At 35.5% G+C, this 25,641-nt stretch overlaps 1 protein-coding gene across 1 annotated transcript in view; it reads left to right on the forward strand.

Annotated features, from left to right (window-relative positions):
* The window catches only part of LOC131422573 (phospholipid-transporting ATPase ABCA3-like), a 224,008-nt gene that overhangs the window by 22,467 nt on the left and 175,900 nt on the right, over positions 1-25,641 (forward strand). The window contains exons 4-6 of the mRNA XM_058569911.1: positions 9,177-9,304; positions 13,492-13,648; positions 17,875-18,134. Coding sequence (XP_058425894.1) covers positions 9,177-9,304; positions 13,492-13,648; positions 17,875-18,134 — 545 coding nt within the window. The remainder of the gene's footprint in view (positions 1-9,176; positions 9,305-13,491; positions 13,649-17,874; positions 18,135-25,641) is intronic.

Raw genomic sequence — 25,641 nt, forward strand, 5'->3', positions numbered from 1 at the left:
AGCCCATGGAATGGGGGAAAATATTTGCAAATTATGTGTCTGATAAGGGCACTTGTATCCAGAATATATAAAGAACTCTTACAACTCAATCATAAAAAGACAAACACCCAAGTAAAAAGTGAGCAAAGGATCTGAGTCGATATTTCTCCAAAGAAGATATACAAATGGCCAATAAGCACATAAAAAGATGTGCAACATCATTAGTCACCCGGGAAATGCCAATCAAAACCATAATGAGATACCACTTCACACCCACTAGGATGTCTTGAATCAAAAGATAATAGCAAGTGTTGGTGAGGATATGGAGAAATTGGAACCCTCATACCTTGCTGGTGGAGTGTAAAATGGTGCCATCTGTTTTGGAAAACAGTGGCAGTTCCTTGAAAAATTAAACATAACATTATCATATGACCCAGCAATTCAACTCTTAGGTATATATCCAAGAGATTTCTCTAGAAATCTTTTTTACTGTAAAAAAATAATATAGTAATATATAGTATATATAATATATACTATGTATTATTTTTTCACAGAAATTATAGTAGTGGTTGCTTAGGGCCGGGGGAATTGTGGGGAGTGATAGCTAAAGGGACAGGATTTCTTTTTGAGGTAATGAAAATGTTCTAAAATTGACTGTGATAATGGTTGCACATATCTGTGAATATGCTAAATACCGTTAAATTGTATATTTTAAAAAGTGAGTTGTACAGTATGTGAATTATATCTCAGTTAAATTGTTTTAAAAAAGCAAATTTCACATTAGTGAAAACTGACATTTGCTTATTTCTAAAGTGTAGAATTTGAGAATATGGAGAGTGGAAACAAGATCTTGAACTCTCCTTTTCTTTTCTGGAACCTAGTTATCTCCCTCCTTGCCTTCCTCTCTCCTTCCCTTCATGTTTTTAAATTAACTATGTATTGTGTTATATTGTATCCAGCATTTCTTTTTTTTAAATTTATTGGATAAATTTGACATGTACCATTGTGTAAATTTATGATGTACATGTTACTTTGATACATTTATATATTATTATATGATTGCCATTGTAGCAATATTTGTCACAATACATACTTATAGTACAATATTATTGTCTATATTCATTATACTGTACATTAGATCTCTACAGCTTATTTACTGCTTGTTACAAATTTCTACCCTTAAACACCATCAATCTTATTCCCCCAGTCCCCATCCCCTGGTAACCACCCTTTTACTTTTTTTTTTAATAAGTTTGAATTTTTAGATTCCATATGTAAGTGATATCGTACAGTACTTGTCTTTCTCTGTCTGACTTATTTCGCTTAGCATAATGTGCTCGAGGTCCATCCATGTTGTCGCAAGTGACAGGAGATCCTTCTTTCTCATGGCTGAATAACATTCCACTGTGTATATACACCACATCTTTTCTATCTGTTCACCCGTTGATGGACATTTGGGTTGTTTTCATATCTTTGTTTTTGTGAATAATGCTTCAATAAATGTGCAAGTGCATGTATCTTGTTGAAATCCTGTTTTCATTTCCTTTGGGTATATACCCAGAAGTGAAATTGCTGGATTGTATGGTAGATCTATTTTTAATTTTTTGTTTTCCATAGTGCTTGGACTAATTTACATTACCACCAACAATGTTTAAGGGCTCCCTTTGCACCCATCCTCACCAGCACCTGTTGTCTCTTGTCTTCCTTATAATAGCTATTCTAACAGGTGTGAGGTAATAGCTCATTGTGGCTTTTATTTGCATTTCCCTGATGATTAGTGATGTTGGGCACCTTCTCATATGCCTGTTGGCCATTTGGGTGTCATCTTTGGAAAAATGTTTATTTAGTTCTTCTGCCCATTTTTAAATCATATATTTTTTTGTTATTAAGTTGTGTGAATTATTTATATATTTTGGATATTAGCCCTTTTTTTTTTTTTTGGATATTAGCCCTTTATCTGTTATATGGTTTGCAAAAATTTTCTCCCATTCTGTAGGCTGTCTTTTCGTTTTGTTAATTGTACAATTTTAATAATTGTTAATTGTTAACAATTAATGTCTGGCTGTGCAGAAACTTTTGTGTTTGATGTAGCTGATTGCTGATTTTTGCTTTTGTTGTTTGTGCTTTTGGCATCACGTTCAAAAAAATTGCGAAGACCATTATCAGTGAGCTTTTTCCCTATATTTCCTTCTAGGAGTTTTATGGTATCAGGTCTATGTTTAAGTCTTTCATCCATTTCGAGTTAATTTTTGTTAGTGGTGTGAGATAGGAGTCCAATTGCATTGTTCTGCATGTGTTTCTCCAGTTTTCTCAGCACTATTTGTTGAAGAGACTCTCCTTTCCCCGTTCGGTGTTGTTGACTCCCTTGTCGAATATTAGTTGACTGTATATTCCAGGATTTAATTCTGGGCTTTCTATTCTGTTCCATCAGTCTATGTGTCTATTTTTGTGCCAGTACCATACTGTTTTTATTACTATGGCTTTGTAGTATTGTTTGAAATCAGGAAGTGTGATACCTCTGGCTTTGGTCTTTTTTCTCAAGATTGCTTTGGCTATTCAGAGTCTTTTTGGTTCCACATACATTCTAGGATTGTTTCTCTTCTATTTCTGTGAAGAATGCCTTTGATATTTTGATGGAGATTGCATTGAATCTGTAGATGGCTTTGGGTAGTATGGCCATTTTAACAATAGTAATTCTTCCAGTCCATGATCTGAGATGTCTTTCTATTTGTTTGTATCTTCTTCAATTTCTTTCAGCAAAGTCTTATAGTTTTTATTGTACAGATCTTTCATTTCCTTGGTTAAATTTATTCCTAAGTATTTTATTGTTTTTGATGCTATTGTGAATGGGATAGTTTTCTTTATTTCTTTTTCCGATGCTTTGTCATCAGTGTAAAGGAATGCAACTGATTTCTGTTTGTTAATTTTGTGTCCTGCCACTTTACTGAAATCATTGATTAATTTCAACAGTTTTTTGATTGATTCTTTAGCATTTTCTATCTGTAAGACCATAGCAGCGAATAGCAACAATTTTACTTCTTCCTTTCCGATTTGGATACGTTTTTTTTTCTTTGTCTTGCCTAGTTGCTATAGCTAGGACTTCAAGTACTATATTGAATATGAGGGGTGGGCATCCTTGTCTTCTTCCTGATCTTAGAGGAAACATTTTCAATTTTTCTCCATTAAATGTAGTGTCTTCTGTGTATTTGTCATATATGGCCTTTATTATGTTGAGGTATGTTTCTTTTATTCTCAATCTGTTAAGGGTTTTTATCATGAAAGTATGTTGTATTTTGTCAAATGCTTTTTCTGCATCTATTGAGATGATCATGTGATTTTTATCTTTTGTTTTATTGATGTGATGAATTACGTTTATTGATTTGCATATGTTGAACCATCATTGCATCTCAGGGATAAATCCCACTTGGTCATGGTGTATAATCCTTTTAATGTGTTCTTGAATTTGGTTTGCTAATATTTTGTTGAGAATTTTTGCTTCTATTTTCATCAGGGATATTGGTCTATAGTTTTCTTTTCTTGTGGTATCCTTATCTGGTTTTTGGTATCAAGGTAATGCTGGCTTCATAGATGAGTTTGGAAGTGTTACCTCCTTGATATTTTGGAAGAGGAGGATTGGTGTTAATTCTTCTTTAAATGTTTGATAGGAGTCACCAGTGAAGTCGTCTGGTCCTGTAGTTTTCTGGGTTGAGGTTTTTTTGATTACTGATTCATTTTCTTGACTCATTCAAGAGATTGGTCTTTTCAGATTTTTAATTTTTTCCTGATTCAGTCTTGTAGGTTGTATATTTATAGAAATGTACCCATTTCTTCTAGGTTATTATTTGCTAACTTGTTGGCATATAATTGCTCATAGTAGTCTCTTATGATTCTTTGTATTTCTGTAGTATCTGTTGTAATGTCTCCTCTTCCATTTCTAATTTTATTTAGGTCTTCTTTCTTTTTTCTTAGTTAGTCTAGCTAAAGATTTGTCAATTTTGCTTATCTTTTCAAGGAACTAGATCTTAGTGTCATTAATCCTTTCTATTGTTTTTCTGTCTTCTGTTTTATTTCTGCTCTAATCTTTATTATTTCCTTCTTTCTGATAACTTTGGGCTTAGTTTGTTCCTCTTTTTTTTCTGGTTGCTTAAGGTGAAAAGTTAGGTTGTTTATTTTAGATTTTTCTATTTCTTAATGTATGCATTTATTGCTAGAAAATTCCTCTCAGAACTGCTTTTGTTGCATTGCACAAAATTTGATATGTTGTATTTTCATTTTCATTTGTTTCAAGATAATTTTTTATTTCCCTTTTGATTTCTTCTTTGACCCATTGGTTGTTTAGAAGTGTGTTGTTTAGTTTCTACATATTTGTAGATCTACTCACTTTCCTTGTGTTGTTGATTTCTAATTTCATACCATTGTAGTCAGAGAAGTTAGTTGGTATGATTCAATCTTCTTAAATTTGGTAAGATTTGTTTTGCGGCCTGTCATATGATCTATCCTGGAGAATGTTCTGTGTGCACTTGAGAAGAATGTGTATTCTGCTGCAGTTGGACAGAATGTTCTCTATAAGTCCTAGAATGTTCTGCCTAAGTCCATTTATTCCAAAGTGTGTTTCAATTCCAATGTTTCCTTGTTGATTTTCTGTCTAAATGATGTATCCATTGCTGATAGTGGGGTATTGAATTCCTCTACTATTATTGTATTATTGTCTATTTCTCCCTTAAGATCTGTTAGTGTTTGCTTAATATATTTTGCTTCTTGGGTGTTGAGAACTTATATATTTATTATTGCTATATCTTCTTGATGTACTGACTGCTTTATCATTATATAATGACCTTTTTTGTCTCTTGTTACCCTTTTTGGCCTGAAGTCCATTTTGTCTGATACAAATATGGCTACACCTGCTTTCTTTTGGTCTCTATTGGCTTGGAATATCACCTTCCATTCTTTCACTTTGAGCCTATGTGTGTCTTTAGAGCTGAAATGAGTCTCCTGTAAGCAGCATATAGTTGAGTCTTGTTTTTTCATCCATCCAGCCACTCTGTGCCTTTTCACTGATGAGTTCAATCCATTTACATTTAGGGGGATTATTGATATATAAGGATTTACTACTGCCATTTTATCTTTTGTCTTCTGGTTATTTTCTCTTTCCATTGTTTCTTTTTCCTTCTGTTTTTGTCTACGTTGTAAGTTGGTGGTTTTCCATGGTTATTTGCTCAGTCTCCCCTTTTTTATGTTTCATGTCTCTGCTCTAGATTTTTGCTTTATGGTTACCATGAGGTTTACATAAAGTCCTTTTTCTGCTGATAGCAAATTATCTTCTTTTGCCTGTAAAGGTTCCATCCTTTTACTCTTTCCATTTTATATTTTTGATATCTCAAATTATCTTTTTTATGCTCTGATTTCATTAGCAAGTTGTAGTAGTTATAGTTATTTTTAATGCTCTTTTCTTTTAGCCTTTATACTATAATTAATTGTTTAATATACTATTCTACAAAAGAGTTGCAGTTTTCTAATTCTAGTTGTCTATTCATCACTTTAATCAGAATTTTGTGTACTTTCATCTTTTTGTTTCAGTTTGAAGAGCTCCTTTTAACATTTCTTGTAAGGCAAGTCTAGCGACAGTGAACTCCCTCAGCTTTTGTTTGTCTGGGAAAGCCTGTATTTCTCCTTCACATCTGAAGGATACCTTTGCCTGATAGAGTATTCTTGGTGGGCAATTTTCATCTTTCAATACTTTGATTATGTCATTCTACTCTTTCCTGGCCTGTAGAGTTTCTGCTGAGAAATCTGCTGATAGCATAAAGGGGGTTCCTTTGTAAGTTACTTTGTTTTTTGCCCTGGCTGCCTGTCAAATTCTTTTTTTATCACTGACTTTAGACAGTTTTAATATAATGTGTCTCAGAGGAGGTCTTTTCGCGTTGAGATAATAAGGTGTTCTGTTGGTTTCCATTGTGCATCCAGTTCCTTCCCTAGGCTTGGGAGGTTCTCAGCTATTATTTCTTTAAATAAGTTCTCTGCTTCCTTCTCCCTCTCTTCTCCTTCTGGTACACCTATTAATCTTATGTTGGCTTGTTTAATGGAGTCTGACAGTTTTTGTAGGGTTTATTCACTTTTAGAAAATCTTAGTTCTCTCTCCTCTTTCACCTGAATGATTTTTAAATTTCTATCTTCAAGCTCATTTATTCTCTGTTCCATCTAATTTGCTCTATTTCCAATGCTTTCTGATGCATTCTTCGTTTTGTTTATTGAGTTCTTCAGCTGCATAGTTTCTTTTTGGTTCTTTTTTCAGAATTTCCATCTCTTTGGTAATGTACTCCTTCTGTTCATTAATTTTATTGTTGAGATCATTGTATTGTCTTTCTGAGTTTTCTTGTAGCTTGATAAATTTCTTCATAACAGCTATTTTGAATTCTTTATCAATTAGATATCAATTCTGTGTCTTTGGGTTCAGTTGCTGGAGAATTGTCATTTTCTTTTTGTGATACTGTGATTTCTCATAGTGTTTGATGAAAAATGCCTCTGCTGCTGCATTTGAAATAGCAAACGCCATTATTATTTAGGTAAGCCTTTGTTTACTTTGATTCTAACAGTTCAACACATTGGTAATTAGGAGCTTTCTTTTGTTTTCCAAAATATGGTGCTATAGCACAAGTTTTTGGTTTGTCTTACCAGAGATTACTCGCCACTCAGGTTGGGAGCATGCACACACACACAAAACCTGTTGGAGAGAAAAAGGTTCCTATTGTTTTCTTTGTCTACCTTCTTCCCTTTCTTTTCCCTCCCCCCAGTCACTGTGGTCTCTCTTTAAAGAGAGCACTGGGTCTCTCCAACTGCAGCACATGTGGCCAGGCAGACCCCCACTCACCTCCTTCACCCTCCATTTTCTCTGCCATATGGTCTTGCTGGCCCACTGCTGGCTCCTGCCATTGCCAGCTCCTGCTGCCACTAGCCTCTACCACCACTTCCCTGGCTCCGCTGCCTCCTCCATAGTCCAATCCACCCGCTTTTGGGGGCACAGATGGCTAGGTCTCTCAGTTGTCCTGGTGTGCTGTGTAGTGGCACTTTTGTTTGGTTATGGATGTCTGACTAGTTGTAAATCGAAGGGTAGGAAAAAAAGGAATGACTCACACTGCTGTGATGCTCACATCACTCCCAGCGTTTCTATGAGTTTGAAGCAAAGGGAGTTTATCTTAGCTCAGTCTAGCATGTGTTTGAAACTGGAAGAAAACTCCTGCCTTTGTATCATCAGGTTATAAATATGAAGGAACCAGTTCACTGGACTTTATTAAAAGGCAGATATAGAGAAGACAGCATTAATCACTTAAAATTTTAGGTAAAGGTCATATGTTTTTGCCAATATAGAAAAGGAGAATTTTAATGAATATTTGCATTTAGTGAATAAAAATATTGATATAACTTGACAAAATTTTAACCATTTTCATGAGTGTGCAGTGGAATCATTGTGGTGTTAATTTGCATTTCTCTGATTACTAATCTCATTGAACACATTTTCATATCTTTCTTGGCCTTTTGGAAATCCTTTTTTGTGATAAGCCTGTTCAGATATTTTGTGCATTTTATATTGGATTGACTACTTTTTCTTATTGACTTGTAGGAGTTATTTCTATATTTATTTGTTGATTATAGGCATTACATATCAGTTCTCCTAGTCTGTGTCTTGCCTTTTCACTCTTAGTGGTATCTTTTTTTTTTTTTTTTTTTGCTGAGGAAGATTAGCCTTGAGCTAACATCTGTGCCTATCTTTCTCCACTTTATATGTGGGTCACTGCCACAGCATGGCTGACAAGTGGTGTAGGTCTTCACCCAGGATCTGAACCTGTGAATCTGGGCCGCTGAAGTGGAGCATGCCAAACTTAACCACTATACTGTGGGGCCAGCCCCACTGGTATCTTTTGAAGAATAGCAGTTCTTAATTTTAGTAAAGCCCTAATTTATCACTCTTTTCCTTTGTGTTTATAGTTCTTTGTGTTCTGTTTGGAAAACTTTCCCTACCCCAGAATCATGAAGATATTCTCCTCCATTATCTTTTGGGGGGCTTTTTTGTTTTGTGTTTTACATGCATATCTACAGTCCATCAGGAATCGGTTTTCTTTAATGGTGTGAGGTTTCATTTATTCCCATATATATTCATTTGACTTTTTACTATTTATGGAAAAGTTCACTCTTTCCCTACTATTCTGTATTATTTTTATCATAAATCAATTGTCCATATATTCATGAATGTATTTATGAATACATATATATTCATGAATAATACATATTTCTTTATTATTTTCCATTGTTCTCTTTGTATATCCTTGTGTCAGTCTGATGCTATCTTAATTACTATAGTTTTATCATGTTCTGATACCTGTAAAGGAAGCCTTCCCACCTTGTTGCTTACCCATTGTATTTCTATATAAATTTTAGAATCAGCTTGTAAATTTTCATAAAAATTCTGTTTGGATTTTTATTAGAATTGCATTGACTCTATATGTCAATTTTTACAGAAAAGACATCTTTACAGTATGAATTTAACTCCTTGAACATGGTGGATAACTCCATTTAAAAAGTCTTATTTACTTCTCTCAGTGATTATGTTTCCTTATATAGAAGCTATTGAAGACTTTAATACCCTGCTTACATTAGAAATATTTTAATACCTAAGAAAAAACTTTATTCATTTGTTACCTGTATGTGTGTGGTTGTGTGTGTGTGTTTTTGTGAGTGTGTAGTTCCAAATTTGATACAGATTAATTTGTGAATGAGAAAAGTAATTGTAAGTGTAAAGTAGCTTTATTCTTACAACTTGAGGTTATTTTGTGAAATTTCATACTTTCCACAGAAATAATTTTGTCACTTTTCATTTCCCTTCAAATTAAAAAAAAAATCATTAGATTTCAAAACACAATTGAAAGTTGTCCTGGTTTGAAATTGAAACCCCCGTCCTGGTTTACCTTAATATATAGTTATAGTAATGTTTAAATATTATTCATAATGTGATACAATTTTATAATACACAAGAATTTTTATGCACCCCAAATATCCATTAGGTCACCTGTAATGTCACTGTTTAAGTAATAGTGTTCTAAAATTTACAATATTATGATAGGATTATTGTATTCATGGTACAGATAAGAATAATAACGAGACATTTTGCATTTATGTGATGACTTAGATTTTTCTCTCTACAGTTCGAGGCTTTTCCTCAGAAGCAGAATTTGAGAATTACGTTAAGTTTGGAGAGAAGTCTGTTCGTGTGCTGGCTGCTATTGTATTTGATCATGACTTCAAAAACAGCAATGACCCTTTGCCACTTAAGGTGAGAAGATTTTACTAAAGACTTCATAATTATACTTTTAGGTTTTTGGGATTTAATGAGTATAGGTAACATCCCCATTTTATGAATGGGAAAAATTATGACTTGCCCAAGATCGTAACTGCTAGTATATAACAGAGCAAGGATTTGAGTGCAGCTCCAACTTATTTTAACACCTGTGCTTTTAACCATTACATTATAGTAATGAAGAGAAAACTGTATCTGCTACCCTATGGTCTTATAGTCAGAAAATGGAGTAATAAGAACTTTAGTAAGGATATTCACTTTGCCAATCTACCTGGGCAGTCAGATACTTCCAGTCTTGCAAATGGTGGTATAACTAGGTAAAAAAGATGGGTAGCAATATCTGTTACCTGTTTAAATACCGTCTGGAATTTCAGATAGTGCATATCTATAATATGATATTTAAACTTTTTAATGAGTTAATTTTAAGTGTAAGTGCCATTCTAACTTTGTATGTGTAGTCAAGTTCATAATAAAGCTGTTATTTTTTTTAACTTATGAAAGTTAAAAACACACACACACACACAGACACAAAACCCAACCCATGTCTGGACCTCTTTTTGGCTGAGGCAGCATATTTCCTGGGGCTGTAAACTCCAGGAGTTTCTGTGCCCTCTTGTTAGGACAGTAAACTTGCTGCTTGTTTGTGCTCTGCTGAATGCCTTCTTTTTTGCACTTTGTGTCATGGTTTGATGTATTGTTTTTATGTATCCAAAGAGATAATTGCTTTAACTTTTAGAATTCTCTATTCTCACTGTGGTGGCATGAATGGAACCTTCTGTATCCCCACCTATAACTCATTTGGATATCCTTGAAATATTGAAGTTTGATCTTTTAAAAAAAAGCATATCCATATACATTAGCAGAGATTCCAACATGAAAGACTTCTTTCTTTTGAGTGAATTATGTCATTTCTCTTCTAAATCTCTGGTAACAGCTCTTAGGCTCAGCCAGGTTGCATCAGAATTAGGACATCTGTAGACACTGAGGAAGACTGATAACATACCCCATGGAGGGGAGAAACGGACAGTGTTTTGAACTTGGTAACTTGATGTGTCTCTTTACCGGATGTTATAGACATCTGCTGCCTGGGGTTGAGGAAATGATCAAACTGTAGTATCTATACATAGAGCCAAATCCTGCATTTAGGATACAAGTGTTTGCCAATGGAAGGAAGGGAAGAGAAAGGAAAATCACTGGCAGACAGTGGATATTCTTTCTTTCTGTCCAGTCTCCTCCTCATTCTTTCCGTATGTGCCTACTTTACGCTAATTACTACCTCAAAAGTATATGCTGTTGCTGATATAGGTTCATTGGTATACATAGAGCCTCTGGCTCAGATATCAAATAACTTTGGTGCAGTTACAAGCTTCATTTCTGTTGTCAATTCACTGTGTCCAGCATTTGGAATGGATTCCTGACAAATTTTTTCCCAAGTTATTTGCCCAGGTACCTGTTCTCTTTTTCCACCATTAACCAAACAAAATTCCTTATCTGTTTTCTGACTTAATGGACAGTCTAAACCTACTCAACCCACCGCTCCTCTTCTGTAGCTTAGCTGATTTTCCTTGGCAAGACTTATCTATCCACATAGGCACAGTCGTCCCTTGGTATCCGTGGGAGATTGATTCCAGGATCCCCGTGGATACCAACATCCATGGATGCTCAAGTTCCTTAAAAAAAAGGTGTAGTATTTGCATATAACTTATGCACAACCTCCCGTATACTTTAAATCGTATCTGGATTACTTATAATACCTAATACAATGTAAATGCTATGTAAATATTTGTTATACTGTATTGTTTAGGGAATAATGACAAGAAAAAGAGTCTGTACATGTTCAGTCGGCGCAACCATCATGGGCCTTTTGATCCCAGTTAGTTGCAATCTACAGATGCAGAACCCACGGACACAGAGGGCCGGCTGTGCCACAGTGATCTATTAAGAACACAGAAAAGATCAAATCACTGTGCTGCATAAAAGACTTCAGGGGTTCTCCATTGACTACAGAAGGTTCTTTGCGTGGGATACAAGGCTATCAGCAAGCTGTCTTCTGCACCTCTCCAGCCTCATTTTGAACTCTTTCTTTGAAATTTATGCTGTAGCAATACAGACATACCTCATGTCTGTACCTCATTTTATTGTGATATTGTGTGTTTTACAAGACCCTCCACCAGCGAAAAGATTATGACTTGCTGAGGGCTCAGATTATGGTTAGCATTTTTTAGCAATAAAGTATTTTTTAATTATGAACATTGTTTTTTTAGATGTAATGCTATTGCACACTTGGTAGACTACAGTATAGTGTAAACATAACTTTTATATGCACTGGAAAACCAAAAAACTCTTGTGACTCTATTTGTGATATTTGATTTATTGCAGTCGTCTAGAACTGAACCCGAAATATCTCTGAGGTATGCCTGTATTGAACCAGTCATAGTTCTTTGCATGTACGGTCATATGTCACTTAACTATGGGGCTGTGTTCTGAGAAATGCGTCATTAGGTGATTTTGTTGCTGTGCAAATGTCATAGAATGTACTTACACAAACCTGGATGGTATAGCCTACTACACACCTAGGCTATATGGTACTAATCTTGTGGGACCATTGTCATATATGCGGTCCGTCGTTAACTGAAATGCCATTATACAGTACATGACTGTACTGTGTTATCTCTTGCTTCTCTGCCTTTGATCATGTTATCCTTTCTCCTTTTGATGCTCTCCCTGTCCCTCTTTTTCTTGAGTAACTCTTGTTAATTCTGTAAAACTCTTGCTGTGACTACCTATACAAAGTCTCTCCTCTCTTCTTTGCTCCCTTAACACCTTGTGAGTTCCTTGAGGTCGAGGATTGTGTATTAGTAACATTTAAGCATGCTGTAGCTACTCAAAACTTTGTTTTTAAATTACTGAATCATGTGAATGTTTACCTAGACTTAGTGCACTTGCCTGCTCCTTCTCATCTTACTGATTTCTCTGCTCTGCTTCTATTGACCTGTGGCAACTGTCATCTCTTGTCTTGTTAAGCTACTCAGGCCTACCATAGCTTACTCTAGAGTTTACTCAGCTCTCTGGATATATCATTATCTTTTCATTTAATACTTAAAATATTCAACGTTCCACATTTAAATTTTATCACCCCTATTCTTGCTGTATCTGGGTTTTTTCCTTATGTGTCCTTCACTTTTTTTTATTGAGGTCACATTGGTTTATAACATTATATAAATTTCAGGTGTACATCATTATATTTCAACTACTATGTAGACTGCATTGTGTTCACCACCAAAAGTCTAGTTGCCATCTGTCACCATACACATGTGCCCCTTTACCTCCCTCCCTCCCCTCAGCTCCTTCCCCTCTGGTAACCACCAATCTGTTCTCTGTATCTATGTGTTTGTTTATTTATCTTCCACATAGGAGTGAAGTCATATGGTGATTGTCTTTCTCTGTCTGACTTATTTCACTTAGCGTAAGACCTTCAAGTTCCATCCCTGTTGTCAAAAATGGCAAGATTTCATCTTTTTTTAAGGCTGAGTAGTATTCTGTTGTATATATATACCATATCTTTATCCATTCATCTGTTGCTGGGCACTTAGGTTGCTTCCAAGTCTTGGCTATTGTGAATAATGCTGCAGTGAACATAAGGGTGCATATAGCTTTTTGAATTAGTGCTTTCATGTTCTTCAGATAAATGCCCAGAGTGGCGTAACTGGATCATATGTCATTTACTTTTTGAAGAGGGAGATAATTTTACTCTATCATAATTGGCTAACATAATGGGAAAGAAAATTAATAGAACTTTTTGATGTTTCACTCAGTAGGCAGGATAGTTGTGGGAGTAGAAAAATACATTAATAATGATCAAGGTACCACTGTTGTGCCTTTGAAGCTCAGAGGCAAAATGCCATGACAGTGAAAGAGGACGGATATAAGTTTAGTCGATTTCAAACTGTGATTGTTTGACTGTGATTCCAACACATGAGGCTCACTACTTGTGTCTTGTGCCAGTGATACTGTCATTTCTCATCATTTAAGATCCTGATTTGCTCACTCTGCCCTCAAAACACAATTTTTAACTTTGTATTTTATTTTCCTTTCACTGCTAATATTTGCTTTTTAGTGTTCATTGGTTTAAAATGTTGTTTGTTTTCTATTGTTCATTCTAGGTAAAATATCATCTGCGTTTTAGTGGTTTCAGTAGTCAGAGTTCTTCAGATAAGTCAGATAACGAAGAAAGACATAGATGGGATACAGCTCTTCTCTTTCCAACAACACCTCATGAAAGACCCAGGAACGAGGGTAAAAGAGATGGTGGAGATCCCGGTGAGAAATCCTTAAGCATACTTATATTATTAATTTGGTTACAAGCTGGCAGTCATATCAACATGTGTGACTTATTTTTGTTTCAACATGTGAGAAAGTTGTTTATTCATTAATTGTGGCAGTAAATTTTTTAAATTTAGTTTTTATTGTAGAAATAAGCGTATAGAAAACTTTATACCTTTGAAAAATGTCTTTATATTACCTTAGATCGTTTCCTGAACTTTACCAATGTATATCCATGCATTTGTATAGGCTTAGTTGGTAAATGTTGGCTCTACTGACTTAATAGTCACGTCTCTATATGTTAACATTGTCTGTATACTTATGGTTCTAAATTATTCTTTTGAATTGATAAATGATTTTAAATTATGCAATGGTGATTTTTAAATTCTTTTTTTAACTGTATAGATTACCTTGAAGGAAAAAAAACAATAAGGGCTTTGAATTAACTAACAATCCTGAGAATTTATCTTTAGGAAATCATTCAACAGAAGACAAATGCTATATGCAGTTTACCATTACCAATAAAAATTGGAAATAATAAAAATAGTCTATAAGAACTGCATGGTTAAGAATATGATGATATATCAGTTTGACAGACTATTGTGTAGTGATTAAAGATAATCATTATCAGGCCTGATAAATGTAAAACTATGTATGTAGAATTATGGCTATAGAAAATATATATGGATCTGTACAAAGATTGGGTTGCCGTCTGAAAATGAAAATAGTTAAATTAGAGTGGTGGAATTGTGTGGTGTTTTGTCATTTTATCAAAAACGTTTTGAACATTTTTCCATCTGGCCTCTTTTAAAGTTAGTGTGCTGCATCCTAAATGTAGTTTATGAGAATAAGTTAATTGAAAATAGTATTGTCTTGATGGAAAAAGAGTGGTTTAAAACCAAAAAGAAGAGTTGGTCACATAAAAATACTTGAATGGAATTTATTCCTGGAGGGAGATTTTTCTTTGAAAAGACCATGTCCTATAAAACAAGAAAGAAGATAATTATGCAAATTCCAACTATAGAATGACACTGTGTAGCAAATTAATATTAAAAAATTTGGTATGAAGAGACACTCTCTTTGGTAAGTGGCTTTATAGTGTAGTGACTGGGAGTCAGGTGACTTGATATTTTTTCCTCAGACTATGTTAATTATTAACTTTATGATCTTAAACCCTCTTAGTCAAGTTTCTTCACCTGAAAAATGAATGTTTGGACTAGGTCACCCATTAGGTCCCTTTCAACACTAAAATTCTATGATATTAATTATTAGGACTTTGGCCAATTAAATCAGCTGAGATAGGTGGTGGGAGAGAAGATCAGAATTAGTTCAGTGAAGTTTAAAAGTGAGATTCTTTTTTACTGTAGTAAGAACACTTAACATGAGATCTTAATTTTTTAAGTGCACGATACAGTATTGTTAACGATAGGCACATTGTTTTGCAACAGAGCTCTAGAACTTTTTAATCTTGCAAAACTGAAACTCTATATCCATTAAACCACTGATTTTTCCCTCCCTTCATCCCCTGGAAACCACCATTCTACTTTCTGTTTCTATGAATATGACTACTTTAGATACCTAATTTAAGTGGAATCATGCATTTTTTGTCTTTTTGTGCATAATGTCTTCAAGATTGATCCATATTGTAGCGTATAACAGGATTTCCTACTTTTTTTTAAGGCTGAATAATATTCTACTGTATCTATATACCACATTTTGTTTATCCATTCATCCATCGAAGGACATTTAGGTTGCTTTCACCTCTTGGCTATTGTGAATTATGCTGCAATGAACATAGGAGTGCAAATATATCTATTTTAGATTCTATTTTCAGTTCTTTTGGATATATACCAAGAAGTGGGATTGCTGGATCATATGGTAATTATTTTTAATATTTTGAGAAACCTCCACACTGTTCTCCATTGCATGTGTACCATTTTATAGTCCCACCACCAGTACACAAGGATTCCAGTTTCTTTACATCCTCACAAACACTTGTTATTTTCTGTTTTTTTGGTGGTGGCCATTCTAACAGGTGTGAGGTGATATCTCATTGTGGGTTTGATATCCATTTCCCTGATGATTAGTGAAGTTGAGCATTCTTTCATGTGCTTTTTGGCCATTGGTATATTTTCTTTGGAGAAATGTATGTTCAAGACTTATGCTTTTTTTTTTTTTTTTTTGTGAGGAAGATCAGCCCTGAGCCAGCATCCATGCCAATCCTTCTCTTTTTGCTGAGGAAGACTGGCCCTGGGCTAACATCTGTACCCATCTTCCTCTGCTTTATATGGGGCGCCACCACAGCATGGCCTGACAAGTGGTGCGTCGCTGCGCGCCCTGGATCCGAACCCGGGCCGCCAGCAGCGGAGCGCGCGCTCTTAACGGCTATGGCACGGGGCCGGCCCCCAACCTTTGCCTATTTTTAAATAGGGTTATTTTTGTTCTTGTTGTTGAATTATAGGAGTTCTTTATATATTCTGGATATTAATCTCTGGATATTAACCTTTATCAGAGTTATAAGGTTTGTGACTATTTTCATTCCACCGGTTGCCTTTTCACTAAGTTGATTATTTCTTTTGCTATGCAGAAGTTTTTAAGTTTGATGCAGTCACATTTGTCCATTTTTGCTTTTGTCACCTGTACCTTTGGTGTCATATACAAGAAATGGTTGCCGAATCCAATGTCATGAGGCTTTTGCCCTGTGTTTACTTCCAAGAGTTTTATAGTTTCAAGACTAATGTTTAGGTCTTTAATCTCTTTTGCTTTAATTTTTGTATATAGTGTAAGGTAAGGATCCAACTTCATTTTTTTTTTTTTTTGGTGAGGAAGATCGGCCCTGAGCTAACATCTGTTGCCAATCCTCCTCTTTTTGCTGAGGAAGACTGGCCCTGAGCTAACATCTGTGCCCATCTTCCTCTATTTTGTATATGGGATGCCACCACAGCATGGCTTGATGAGTGGTGCATTGGTAGGCACCCGGGATCCGAACCTATGAATCCTGGGCTGCCGAAGTGGAGCGTGTGAACTTAAACCACTATGCCACTGGGCCAGCCCAACCAACTTCATTCTTTTGCATGTGGATCTCCAGTTTATCCAGCACCATTTGTTTTGAAGAGATTATCCTTTCCTCCAGCACCTTTGTCAAAGATCATTTGACCATATACGTAAGAATTTATTTCTGGGCTCTGTATTCTGTTCCATTGGTCTCTATGTCTGTCTTTATGCTGGTACCATATTCTTTTGATTACTGTAACTTTGTAATATATTTTGAAATCAGGAAGTGTGAGGCCTCCAGCTCACAAGACCAAGTGTCCTTACTCAAGATTATTTTGGCTATTCAGGGCCCTTTGCAATTCCATATGGATTTTAGGATGGTTCTTTTCTTTTCTTTCTTTTTTTTTTTTGTGAGAAAGATCGGCCCTGAGCTAACATCTGCCAATCCTCCTCTTTTTGCTGAGGAAGACTGGCCCTGGGCTAACATCCATGCCCATCTTCCTCCACTTTATATGGGACGCTGCCACAGCATGGCTTGAGAAGCGGTGCGTCGGTGTGCGCCCGGGATCCGAACTGGCGAACCGCGGGCCACCGCAGCGGAGCGCGCGCACTTAACAGCTTGCGCCACCGGGCCGGCCCCAGGATGTTTTTTTTCTATTTCTGCAAAACATGCCATTGGGATTTTGATAGAGATTGCATTGAATCTGTAGATCATTTTGGATAGTATGGATATTTGAACAATATTAAGTCTTTCAATCCAGGAACACAGAGTGTCTTTCCATTTATTTGTGACATCTTTAATTTCTTTCAGCAATGTTTTGTAGTTTTCAGTATGCAAGTCTTTTACCCCCTTGGTTAAGTTTATTTTATATTTTATTCTTTTTGATGCTTTTGTAAATGGGATTGCATTACTTCTTATTTTGAGCTTCATTTCTCTTCCTATGTCCATTGTATAGAAGTATGTCTGATATTTTCTTGAATTCTCATTTATTTTGGCTGATAAAATTACATAGAGCAACTGTCCCATTTTTATGCAGTATCTTAGTTTTGGGAAGATAGTAATACAATTCTGTGTTGTTCATTATCTGTTTGTATCCCAAATCACAATAGGTTTTGTGAAATTGTTTTGTGCTCTGAGTTATAAGCTTTGAATTACCTGAATTGCCTTCCTTGTTTGCCTGGCTGTTTCTGAGTATACTAAATGTGACAATCTTTGTTTTCTCATTTAGGGTACATCAAAGAAGGATTCCTGGCTGTGCAGCATGCCTTAGATAAGGCCATCATGGTGCACCACAATGGCAGAGCTGTAGAAGAGCTGTTTGAGAATGTCATCATTTTTGTTAGGAGATTTCCAAACCCTGCTTATTATCATGATACATTTATGTGGACTTTTATAGCTATCTTCCCTTTGGTAGTTTTACTTATATTTTCTCCAACTGAACTAACCCTCCTCAGGACCATTGTTATGGAAAAAGAAAACAAATTAAAGGTAACTTGACTTTCTTTGTAGCATTTTGGACCTGTGGAACAGATTTGTGCGCAGGATTGGACTATTTCTATATATTTTTCACTGGTGAATGGTTATATTTCAGTAGCAATGTACACTTATAGACTGGGTCGAGTGTGCACTATGTCATTTGTCAATTTTCTGATGTTTTGCTTTTATCTAAATTCTTTATTTGGCTTGTAATTTTGTCCACTAAATGGCTATTTGACAAGAATGTTATGGGGAGAGGCCATATATTAAATGCCCTGAAACTAATTTGGCATAAAATGGGCAACAAAGAAATAATCATATGAGCTCTTGGATTAGATGAATTTAAGATACACTTCAATTCTAAGATTTGGGATGATTTTCAGTAGTAAGTCAAATCAAGACCATATTATGAAGAACATTGACTCTAAAGTCAGAGAGAAAGCCGTTGATTCATCAGTCTATCCATTATGTCATTCAATATTTACTTATTAATTACCTACTTTGTTTTAAGGACTTTGATAGATCTGAAGTTTAAATCCTGGCTCCACCAATTATTCACTCTGTGATCATAGCCTGTTTCTTCAGATGTAAGTTGGAGATAATAATACCTAATTTCTAGGATTATCAAGTGGATTAAATGAGATGTTATTCAGAAAAGTGTCTAGGTCAGTCTCTGACCTGTAGTAAGCACTCAACAAATGGTAGTTAGAGAAGACAGAATTTCTGCTCACAAATTGTTAAAGGTTTAGTTGAGGAGATATTAGTAAACTGGGTTTACTTCTATATTATGGTAAGTACCTAGGTAGGGGCGTGGAAAAAGTTATTCTTTTTTTTTTTGCTTCAGAAAGATTAGCCCTGAGCTAACATCTATGCCAATCTTCCTCTATTTTGCACGTGGGTCGCTGCCGCAGCATGGCTGATGAGTGGCGTAGGTCTGCGCCTGAGATCTGAATCTGTGAATCCAGGCTGCCAAAGCAGAGCACGTGGAACTTTAACCACTCGACCACGGGGCTGGCCCCAGAAAAAGTTATTCTTGCAGTACTGAGGGCTTGCTGCTTGGTCTGAGCAATGAAGGACAGTAGGAGTTCGCTGGGTAGATAGCACTGGGAGATGGGCTTTGAAACTATGTAGTATTCCTATCAGTGTTGCCTTCACAAAAATGACTTGGGAAGGGAATATGGAGGATGTGTTAGATTAGGTGTTGGCAGTGGTGTCGGCTCTCTACTTTCTCTGTCCCCTATGGCAGGCTTTGTGTGGGAAGCACAAGATTGTAAATATTTTAGGCTTGTGGGCCACATGTGTCTCTATCACATATCCTTTTCTGTTTTGTTTTTTTGTTAAATCGTTTAGAAATGTAAATCCATTCTTAGCTCACAGGATATGCAAAGGTAGTCTGTGGGCTGGATTTGGCCCACAGGCCGTACTTTGCTGACAAACTTTGACTGAAAGAGAGGAACCAATTATGAGATAATTATAATAGACCAGGAGAAAAGCAGGGAGGGCCTCAGCTAAGGTGGTTCAGTATATAAGAATAGAGAGGGAAGAGTTTAAGAAATATTTGGAAAGTAAAAATCAGAAATGGATATGTACATAATTAACTTCAAATTCTGGAATTTTGCACTTCTCTCAACGACTTTCTTTTGCACATATCAGGTAACGGGTTCTTAAGGTATTTTGAGGGCTACTTATCAAATTATATTGGGGTAAGGAAATTTGCTTTGCTTCTTGAAGGGACAGTGATGCTTGGGTTTAGTGAATATGGGATAGAGAGAAAAATCAGTCTTCTTCTGAGCAAGGGATTGCCTCTCCTCCCAGGTTTCTTGGTTGTGCTAATGAAATTATCATCTCCCAAATCACCCAAGCTTGAAACCTCAGTCTTATTGGTATAGTATAATATATATACTATTTAAGAGTGCTGCCATTTCCTGCCTCTGTAACTTTTGGGTAAGTTTCTTAACTTCTCTGTGTCTTATCTGTAAAATGGAGATAAAAATACTCCTATCACATAGGGTTGTTGTGATGATTGAAGAGATACTATTTGTTAGTGCATAGGAAATATTACATAGCTATCAATGTCAGTTATCTCTCTACTTTCTCTGTCCCCTGTGTGCAGCATATGTGAACTAGTGTAAATTCTGCTTCTTACTCTCCATTTGTAGACATGTTTTCTAGTTCCAGCTCTTATTAACTTTTCACCATCTAGCTGTTTCAGATATCTAGAAGATATATCTAGCTATATCTTCTCATTGGTTTCCCTAACCACTGTTTCTTCTTAGTCTTCACATTAAACCCTTTTCCCTCTAACCCAAAATGGTTCATTTTGTACCATTCTTTCTTTGTTTTCTCTGACTAGCATGTCTTTTCTCTCTTTTCTAACTGATGAGTGATCGCTTTGAAATCTCTTTTCAACTTCCAACTGCAATTTACTAGTTTTTTCTTTGTGTCTCCAGGTCGTGTCACACAAACTTCAATCAGGTAGTTGAAATTATTTATTATTTCCTTTTTCATTTTTAAATTTCTAATTGAAATATAAAATACGTACATATAAAATACATATACCTATGTGTCCACATCATTGAATTATCAAACTTAAACACACCCATATAACTACTATGCCATTCAAGAAATAGAATGTTGCCAAAAATCCAGAAATCCCTCTCATCTGGTCCAAATCACTATACCTTCCCTCTTCCCCAAAGATAATCACTTTTTAACTTCTAAAACCCTAGATAAGTGTTACCTGGTTTTAAACTTTATTTAAATAGAATCATACAATTCTTATCCTTTTGTGTCTGTGAGAATCAGTCGTGTTCTTCTGTGTAGCTATAATTGGGCCATTTTCATTGCTGTGTAGTATTTCATTTTATGAATATATCACAATTTGTCACTCTACTGTTGATGGACATTTGGTTGTTCAAGTATTGGGCTATTACAATACGCTACTGTGAATATTTTGTGCACGTTTTTCTGTTGGGTATTTACCTAGGATTGAGATTGATGGAGTATACAATATACATATTTTCTACCTTGTTAAATGAGGCCAAACGTTTTTCCAGTGTTTGTGCCAATTTATTCTCCTGTCAGTAATGTATAAGAGTTGCTCTTGCTTCGTAAGTATGCCAACACTTAGTGGTAATAGTCTTTTTTAATTTTAACCATTCTGGAAGGCATATAGTGGTATCTCATTGTGGTTTTAATTTGATTTTCCTTGTTAATTAATGATGATGAGTACCTTTTCATATGCTTATTGGCCACACGGATATCCTTCTTTGTGAAATGTCTGTTCAAAAGTCTTTTCCCAGTTTTTTTTATTGGGTTGTGCATCTTTTTTCATTAATGTGCAAGCATTCTTTACATATTTTGGATACGAGCCCTTTTTGTGATGTATTTATTGCAAATATTTTCTCTCAATCTGTAGCTTGCCTCAATGGTGTCTTTGGATTTATATAAGTTCTTAATTTTAATGTAATGAAGTCTTTTCCCTTATGATTAGTGCTTTCTGTGTCCAGCCTATGCTGGCTGAGTTTCCGTCCACCTCCTTCCCTATTGTTCTTTAGACTTTCATCTTTTCTAATCTTTGCATTTAAGCCTCTAAATTTATCTCTAATCATAACTTTAGTTGCAAATGACAAGTTCAAATATAGTATTTTGTTTATCTTACAGTTCAAAATAATTTCTAATTTCATTGTGAATTTTTTCTTCGATCCATAGGATAATTAGAAAAGCATTTAAACATTTTCAAACGTATCAGGAGCTGGTATTTGATTTCAGTCTTTTGAAATTTTGATGAGACTTGCTTTATGGGCTAGAATATAGCCAATTTTAACAAATGTTCTCCATGCACATGTGCAATGAAAAACAATATATACTGTGTAGTCAGTGGGTGCAATTTTCTGTATGTGTTACATCAACTTTGTTAGTCATACCTTTAACATGTTTTATCTGTCAGTTGTATCAGTTATTGTGAGAAGTGTGTTAAAAATCTCCCATGAGGGGCCGGCCCGGTGGCGCAAGCAGTTAAGTGCGCACGTTCCGCTGCGGCGGCCCGGGGTTCGCCGGTTCGGATCCCGGGTGCGCACCGACGCACCGCTTGTTAAGCCATGCTGTGGCGGCGTCCCATATAAAGTGGAGGAAGATGGGCATGGATGTTGGCCCAGGGCCAGTCTTCCTCAGCAAAAAAAGAGGAGGATTGGCATTGGATGTTAGCTCAGGGCTGGTCCTCCTCACCAAAAAAAAAAAAAAAAAAAAAAAAATCTCCCATGAGGCCCGCCGTGTGGCATAATGGTTAGGTTTGGCACGCTCCACTTCAGTGGCCTGGGTTCACAGGCTCGGATCCCAGGTATGGACCTACACCACATGTCAAGCCATGCTGTGGCAGTGACCCACATACAAAGTAGAGGAAGATTGGCACGGATGTTATCTCAGGGCCAATCTTCCTCAAGCGAAAAAAGAGGAAGATTGGCAATAGATGTTAGCTCAGAGCGAATCTTTCTCACCAAAAAAAAAAAAAAAAAGGAAAAACTCTCTCTATGATTATTGATTATTGAGTTGTCTAGTTTTTCCTTTTAGTTGTCAATTTTAGCTTTGTGTATGTTGGTGCTATGTTTAGTAGACCCAGTTTATGGTATTTGCTTATTCTCACCTGTTCTGCAGGAGTTGGCTGATTTGTCAGTGGAGAGCGTGCCTATCATTGCCATCACCTTGTCTTGTAACATTGCAGGTTGTTTTAAACTCCTTTCTGGGTAAGGACCAGGGTTTGGAATGGCATCCATTAAACCTGCTTTGGGAGCTAGTTTTCTTTCCTCTTCTGGACTCAAAGAAAAAGCTGTGGCATTGGGGTGAGGGATCTTTCATCCACGGTGGCTTCACAGACCCATCAGGTCACCCAGCTCAGAAGAGCAGGGAAGTTGTCACCCAGCCTAGTGAACTTTGGCTATGGAGTATAGTAAAAAGTTGGCAGATGAATCCCTTTCTCTGTCTCCCTCCAATGGACTATCTTAAGGACTGATGCTTCCATTTGGCCTACATGAATGAAAACATCTGAATGCATTTCTTTTTATGAACCTGTGGCCAGCTTGGTAATATCTTACCTTGAATTTGTTTTTCTTCCTTCACATCCTATTTTCTCTCATTCTTGCTATCCTGTGAATACACTTCCCAATAAAGTCTTAGCATGTAAGCTTTGCTTAGACTGTATTTTTTGGGCATCACAGGCTAAGCTACTTTTTATTAGGTGCATATAAATGTAGAATGGTTATCTCTTCCTAATGGATTAAAGTTTTTATCGTTATGAAATTAACTCATATCATGAAACGTCCACTTTTATCTGCAGCAGTACTTCTGCCTTAACGTCTACTTTGATATTAATATAGCTTTACTGGCTTTCTTTTGGTTAGTGTCTCATTCTTTTATTTATAATATTTATCTTCATATTTGAATATGTCTCTTGTAAGTAATTAAAATACATGCTCTAATGATCGTAAGCCTACTCAGTCATTTACAGGTAATGTAATTAAACATATTTGTGTTTAAATTTATCGTCTTTTTGTTTTCTATTTGTGCCATTTTAGTTTGTTACTTTTTCTTGCCTTCTTTTGGATTTTCTCATTTGGATTTTATTATTTAATTAGCTTGGTGGTTATGCATTCTTTCATTAGTTTTTTCATGTAAACTTAGAGATTCTAATATGCTTTCCTGAATCATCAAAATTTAGCAATCCAGCATCAAAGTGCACCAAAAAGCAAATTAAAAACTACATAAAGAGAAGGACTTTTATGAGAGCTTCTCAAACCTTGCTGTTGTGTGTTTTAATTCCCTCTCTGTATATTAAATCCTACAAAATATTACTATTTGATAACTAATATTTGTGTATATACCTATGTATTCGTCCAGTTGTTCTTATTTCTGGTAACCTCCCATGAATAATGATTTTTCCTTTTGTCTAAATCTTTAGGATCAGTATACTTTTGGGGATGAATTTTCTCACTCTGTTTGTTTGAAAAACTCTCTAGTTTACCTTTCTTCTTTTTTTTTACTGAAGGATTAACTATATGTAGTAAATTGCACAGATTTTGCATGGATAGGTCAAAGAGGTTTAACGTATGTATACACTTATATAGTCATCACACTAATCAAGATATAGACCATAGTCCCGAAAGTTCTCATTCTCCATTCCATTCTTTGGCCCCACCTCAGAGACAATCACTTTTTTGATTTTATATCATTATAGATTAGGTTTTCCTCTTCAAGAACTTACTCTTTTGCTAATTTTTTATTTTTGCTATAATGGGAAATATATTTTATTAGAAATCTTCATATATTTTAAATTTAGGTTTTATTTGTTTTTGTTTTTAATTGTGATGAAATATATATAACATAAAATTTACCATCTTAACTCTTTTTAAGTGTACACTTCATTAGTATTAAGTATACTCACATTGTTGTGCACCAATCTCTGGAACCTTTTCATCTTGCAAAATTGCAACTCTATACCCATTAAACAACACCTTACTCCCCACCCCCACCCCCCGCCCCTGGCAATAGCCATTCTACTTTCTGGTTCTGTCAGTTTGACTACTTTGGATACCTCATATAAGTGGAATCATGCAGTATTTGGCTTTTTGTGACTGGTTTATTTCACTTAGCATAATGTCCTCAAGGTTCATCCACGTTGTAGCATGTGTCAGAATTTCCTTCCTTTTTAAGGCTGAATAATATTCTGGTGTATGTCTATACCACATTTTGTTTATCCATTCATCCATTGATGGACATTTGGGTTGCTTCCACCTTTTGGCTATTATGAATAATGCTGCTATGAACATGGGAGTACAGATGTTTCTTTGAGGCTATGTACTCACATCCTTACCACAACTTATTTTCTGTTCTATTTTGTTTTTTAATAATAGCCATCCTAATGGGCATGAGGTGATATCTCATTGTGGTTTTATATTTGCATTTCCCTGATTATTAGTAATGTTGAGCTCCTTTTCATATATCTGTTGGCCATTTGTATGTTTTCTTTGAGAAATGTGTATTCAGGTCCTTTGCCCATTTTTAAACAGGATTATTTGGTTTTTTTGCTATTGAGTTGTATGAGTCTCTTATATATTTTGGATATCAGCCCATTGTCAGATGTATGATTTGAAAATATTTTCTCCTGTTCCATAAGTTGCCTTTTTACTCTGTTGGTTGTTTCCTTTGCTTTGCAGAAGCTTTTTAGTTTGATGCAATCCTACTTGTCTGTTTTTGCTTTTGTTTCCTGTGTTCTTGGTGTCATGTAAAAAAAAAAAGGCTTATGTCTAGACCAATGTCAAGGAACTCTTTTCCTATGTTTTCTTCTAGTAGTTTTATGGATTCAGACTTAAGTTTAAGTCTTTAATCGATTTGAGTTGATTTTTATATATGATGTGAGATAAGGGTCCAGTTTCATGCTTTAGCATGTAGATATACAGTTTTCTTAAAAAATGTATTTTCAAAAATTATTTGTGGAATGAGTGGCGTTATTTGACACTTTTGCAAA

This window comes from Diceros bicornis, chromosome 26, assembly GCF_020826845.1.
Source record: "Diceros bicornis minor isolate mBicDic1 chromosome 26, mDicBic1.mat.cur, whole genome shotgun sequence".
Taxonomy (NCBI): domain Eukaryota; kingdom Metazoa; phylum Chordata; class Mammalia; order Perissodactyla; family Rhinocerotidae; genus Diceros; species Diceros bicornis.